We start from the raw sequence: 6,234 nt of genomic DNA, 5'->3' as shown, positions 1-6,234 counted from the left end.
GTACAGCACTCACTGACTGCCAAATTGTTTCTTAAGCTAGCTTAGGAATAAACATTGAAACAGTAAAATGACAAAGAAAAATTGTTTGATATCACATAGCAGAAAGATTTATATTTAACAAAACTATATAATAAATAGCTGAGATAAAAGAAATTTAAATTCCAGAAAATAAAGAGATTTAGCAAATTCTACATCTGCAATCTGATTCAAGAATCACAATTTTTGGTTCAGAGGTTTAGATGCCTGTAATCATATACACTCTTGAAAAATGGCCCTTTTTAATAGATACTATCTGAGAAATATTTTCAGGGCCCTCTTTATGTCTTTATTCCTTAGACTGTAGATGAAGGGGTTCAGCATGGAGGTGACCACAGTATACATCACCGAGGCTGTTGCACTTGAGAGTGAGCTGTGAGTAGCACCAGCACTAAGGTACACACCTAGGCTTGTACAATAAAATAAGAAGACAACTAAGAGGTGAGAGGCACATGTAGAAAAGGCTTTGTACTTCCCCTGAGTTGATTGGATTCCATGAATAGAGAAAACAATCTTAAAGTAAGAGTAAAGAATCCCAGGGAGGGGACCACCACCCAGTAACACAGATGTAAAATACATCACTATGTCATTAAGAAAGGCATCAGAGCAGGCAAGGTGGACCACCTGATTAAATTCACAGAAAAAGTGAGGGACTTTCACCTTTGTACAGAAGGACAGCTGCAACACCATTAAGCTATGTAACAAAGAATTCAGGACACTCAGGGTCCAGGACGCCAGAAGCAGCAACACACAGAGCTCAAAGTGCATGATGACTGTGTAGTGCAGGGGGTGACAGATGTCCACATACCTGTCATAGGCCATCACGGTCAAGAGACAGTCATCCAACACCACAAAAAGGTTGCAAAAGTTCATCTGGGTGATGCATCCTGCATAGGTAATGACCTTGCTCTGTGTCTGGATGTTCACCAGCATCTTTGGTACGGTGGTGGAGGTGAGACAGATGTCTGTGAAGGACAGGTTGAAGAGGAAGAAGTACATGGGAGTGTGCAGGTGGGAGTCTGAGATGGTGGCCAGGATGATGAGCAGGTTTCCACAAACAGTGATCAGGTACAAGGAGAGGAAAAGCCCAAATATGAGGGGCTGTAATTCTGGTTCCTCTGAAAATCCTAATAGAAGAAATTCTGAAATTTGCGTTTCATTCCCTCGTTCCATTTACTTGATGTTCCCACCAAAAAAAGAGAAAGAGAATATGACACAAGCATGCGTGATTCACATTTCACAAATGCTGCCATTTGTAATTAAAAACTTAATTTCTATAATTTGTGTGTGAACCTTTAAGGCATTTCCTTATCTCCTCTAATTAAGAATTTCTCTTTTAGGATTAGCCTTTTCCCAGGACCATGTATTCTGCAGAGATTTTTCATTATCTTTCTTTATTTTATGGTTTGTTGATTACATTCAATCATTGTACCTCTCTATAATACACTAGATATTTTCAAAGTAAGCATGCATTGCATAATAACCAAATCAAGAACATTACCATAAACATCATTTTTTTCCTAGAGATTTTTGCTGTAGAGTGTATGCATATGCCACAGGGACAATGAGAGACAAAAACAATAAATCACCCCACGGGGAGATGGCCACACCACAGTCCCTTCTCCATTTTTCTCTCAAGATTTTTGGCACACATGCACACATGCCTGGCATGAGTTTGAAGCTGCCAGGTCCAGAACGTGAACCACTGTCAACTGCATGGGAGTCCAGTGATATAACCATTGAGCCATATGCTGGTCCCCCATAAGCATCCTTTTCAATAGAGAACACTGCAATCTTGTATTTAATAAGGGTTTTATTCCCCCTGAGGCCCTCTCACCTACCTTCTACCACCCACTCCTGCCATGTGATTTAAAGTGGAGAGTTATAGAAAGTTTAATGCTAAGCAAAGGAAGTCAGACAATGGAAGATGCACACTGTATATTCCCACTCAACATACACCAAACTCAGAGAAGAAATACATAACAGATATAAGAATACAAAGTCCACCATTGAAAATGATGTCTATGGTGATACCCTTTATTCAATTGTCACATACTACATGCATACTTTGAAAAACTACAGTATGTGCTATAGAGATGTATGATTAAATGTGAGTGAGAAATTATGTGATTGGAGCCAGCAGGTGACATGGAGGTTAAAGGTGCTGGATTCACATGACTAAGCACAGTTCGAGTCCCAAACCTGGCAGTTTGGTTTTTCACTTTCCCACTCTCTCTTGCTCTGTCTCTCTCTGGTAATATTTAAAAAATAATAATGATGATAGAAGAAAATTTTATAGTTTTGTCAACTGGACTAGGGATAAATGTTCAAATGTTGGAATATTCACTTTGTAATCTAAATAACGTGATTGAATGTATAAAAGAACATGAAAATGTTTTAAAAATCTTAAAAATAAATAAATAAATAAATAAAACTAAATAAATCATTCTTAAAAAATAAATTAATGTCTCTGTATTGACTGACATGAATGGCATTCCCTTTTGAAAAAGCAATGTAATACACTGTGAAGTTATATGTAATCCAATGTAATATAAAGAAGATTATGATGATAATAAAAAATAAAAAATAAATAAATAAATAATACCATTTTTTAAAAAGAACAGTGAGGAGAGATGGTATCAGAGAATCATAAATAACAAAAGTGGACTGTTTGCTGCTGGTGCTTAACACAGGAACTTCCTCTGTCCAGATGTTGCATCTGCACTTTATTAAGTTGGCTGCTGAGGTACCCTATACATAGAAAACTATCTCCTCTATTTCTTTATGTTGCCTTGAGTTCTAGTCTCTATATCATGAGTCAACTTTTGGAATAGATCAAATCCATTTCTCCTTACTCTGAAATAAACAGTCACCTTAATAGCATGCACACACACACACACACACATAAACACACACACAGCATACCATTGCCTCCTGGGGTCTTTTTTTCCCTTTGGCTATAGGGTGCGTGCACTTGCCAGAAAGACAGAGAGAGACAGAGATACAGAAAGTGAGAAATCACCCCCCAGGGGTATGGCCATGCCACAATCCCTTCTCCTCCATTCTCCCCATGAGATCTTGGACACATATGCACACATGCCTGGCAAGAGTTTAAGACACCAGGTCCAGCACTCGAACCGCAGTCGACTACATGGGAATCCAGAGACAGAGCCATTACCCTAACTGTTGGTCCCTCCTGGGGTCATCTTAAAGCCATGGTCTTCTCATCCCAAATCACAATGTTAGAAAGAATGCAGTTCAGCAAGTCATCAATATCAAATACCTTTCCTTGAAACAACATAGAAATGGGACCCAGAAATTCTGTTTGGAAATCTCTCATATACATATAAATTTGTGGCTCCATTTAAGACCTGTGTTGAAAGAAACCTTTTTTTTTTTTAATCTGTTCAATAAACAGAGAGAGGAATTAATTGGACCTAAAAGAAGGAAAAGATCTAACAAACTCAAGTGGTCCCTGAGAGACTTTAAGAAAGAAAAATATTTACCTGGTTTTGAAGACATTCTAACTCCAGTTAAATTCCCTTAGGATCCAGCAAAAATAATATAAGGTATTTATATTTGTACTGAGCAGCCATGGTAATTATATATTTCTGGTGTCAACGCACTTACAAATTGAGCATCTTAATAGAAAAAAATTTAATTAGCAAATGGAATAAATTTACAATTCAAAAAACATATACATACAGAGGCCAGCAGATGTCATAATGGGTACATCATTGGACTCACACATGTCTGATGGCAGTTCAAGTTCTGGACCCAGTGACTTGAAACTCACAGCAGACACATGTGTGGGAATACCCAAAATTCCAATAGGAGAATGGAGGAGAAAGGATTGCAGCATGGCCATCCCCCTGGGGGGATGATTTTTCACTTTCTCTCTCACCGTCTCTCTCTGTCTCTCTCCAGAGAGTACACACATTCTATGCAAAAAGCTTTAAATTATTTATTTATTTTATATGTATATATAAAAATACATACATAAAATATACATATAAAATGAGTATATATAATAAACACACACACACAGAGCCATAATATTGGACATGTTTTACATGCAACAGTGGCAAACTTGTTTTTTCTTCATTTGTTTCAAATTTATCTGATCAATAGATTTGTGTACAGTCTGATAGCAGATGAGGAAGATCCCTTTGTCACATTTTTGTGTGATATCTCTGCTTTTTTATTCTCAGGCTTTTGGGTTTGATCTATCTTTGGACAAACCAAATGTGTGAAAGTAAGTTGAGAATTTATCCAGCCAAATGATGCAGAAAAACTTTCTACATTTGTATAGCAATGAAGGGAACCAACCAAAACCAGTATTTGATGTGGCTAAGCTATATTGGTAAACTGTCCGATTTATTTCATCCTAATTACACAAAATAAATGATAAACATCAAAATTTATTATGTTTTGAAGAATATGATAAATAATTAATAATAATAAATAAATAACAATAAATAAAGAATAATAAATAGATAAATAACAAGAAGGAAAAAAAAGAAGAAAGAAAAAGAAAAAAAAAGAGTTAAATAAATTAATAAAATAAAATCTCTAAACCCTGGTCCAGCTGGTGGAGGAGTGGTTAAGACAGCTGGATCCTTCATGGCTGACTGTGTTGTTTGAGTCTTGGACTCAGCAGCTTGAAAAACACTATGTGAGCAAATACAAGTACACCCAAAATCCCAGAGAGAGAGATGGCAGAGAAGGGCTTATGGCATGACCATTCTCCAAGGGAAGTGTTTCCTTACTTTCCCCTTCTGTCTCTCTGTCGCTCTCTCTCTAGTGAATGTATATGCCTTTTGGCAAATTAAAAACAAACAAAACCAGCAGCTGGTATAGTAGCTAACGCACTGGACTCCCATATGGTCAACCATGGTTTAAGTAGTGGACCTGGCAGCCTGAAACTCACACCTGGCACATGTATTTGTGTGCCCAAAATCCTGAGAAGAAAATGAAGGAGAAAGGATTGCAGCATAGCCATCCCCCCCTAGGAGGTGATTTCTCATTTTCTATCACTCTGGTGAGCATAAATCTCTTAAAAATCTCTTCAAACAAACAAACAAAAAACACTTTTTAAAACCCACTATATCAAAGAAAAGAACCAGCACAGACAATTTGTCACAGAGTGACAAATAACTGATGGAAAAACACATTCAGCCTCACGAGTAAAGAAAAAAATATTTTTTATCATCATAATCTTGTTTATATTACCTTGAATTGCATATAACTTTACAGTGTATTACATTGCTTTTTTTTTGTCCCAATACAATTGTCGAAGTGTGTTAATCTTTTTTTTTTATTTTATTATCATCATAATCTTCTTTCTATTACACTAGATTACATATAACTTTACATTGACTTCCATTGCTTTTTCAAAAGGGAATGCCATGCATGTCAGTCAATACAGAGATATCAATCTCCCCGCTTTATCATTCAATATCTTTTCCATGCTTTTCCCAATAATTATTATTATAATTTTTTTAAACAATCAATCACTATTTCTCATTTTGCTTATTAAAAAGACTTCACCCATCATGAAATACTTCCCAGACCGGCTCAGTTGAGAATACTATACATGTCATCATCAACAGGTAATAAACCATATCTATTTCTCATTAACATCCTGCCTCTCTATACATTGCTTTTTTAAAAGGGAATGCCATGCATGTCAGTCAATACAGGGACATTAATCTCCCCATTTCATCATTCAATATATTTTTATTGCTTTTTCCCAATCATTATTATTATTATTACAATTATTTTTTTAAACAGTCAATCCTATTTCTCATTTTGCTTGTAAAAAGACTGAGAAAAATCTGAAACTAAAGGTCTACTAAATAAATTTTTATTTCATGTACATACTCAGTATGAGACAAGATAATGTGAAATGCATGCCTCATGGACTGCTGTTTTAAGATGTTATTCAGAAGTAATTCATTAGTTCAGAACTTTCTCATCAGTATCAAAACATACTTTAAAATGCTCCACCTTAAAATGAAAGATATACCTTCTCTTCCACCAATACCCTATTTCCCCTCCATCTAATTGCAAAGATCCTTGAACCTATGTTTTACTTTTTCTGGGACCATTTAAGTTTCCCATTTCCTTTTCTAATTGTGCTTCCATGATCATCACTTCATCATCAATAATCACCCTTGGTTGCTGAGTCCAAGCTCA

General features: G+C 36.0%; 1 protein-coding gene across 1 annotated transcript; it reads right to left on the bottom strand.

The window, feature by feature from the left end:
• Positions 1-336: 336 nt before the first annotated feature.
• On the bottom strand, positions 337-1,209 carry LOC102503076 (olfactory receptor 7A10; the record flags this gene model as incomplete). The annotated part of the gene is made up of 1 exon (XM_006164712.2): positions 337-1,209. A coding segment is annotated over exon 1 (873 nt), but the record flags the coding sequence as incomplete, so codon positions are not given.
• Between the last annotated feature and the right edge of the window lie 5,025 nt (positions 1,210-6,234).

Source organism: Tupaia chinensis, unplaced genomic scaffold (assembly GCF_000334495.1).
Source record: "Tupaia chinensis unplaced genomic scaffold, TupChi_1.0 Scaffold143692_1, whole genome shotgun sequence".
In the NCBI taxonomy this organism is placed as follows: Eukaryota; Metazoa; Chordata; class Mammalia; order Scandentia; family Tupaiidae; genus Tupaia; species Tupaia belangeri.
This window is presented reverse-complemented; position numbering and strand designations above follow the sequence as displayed.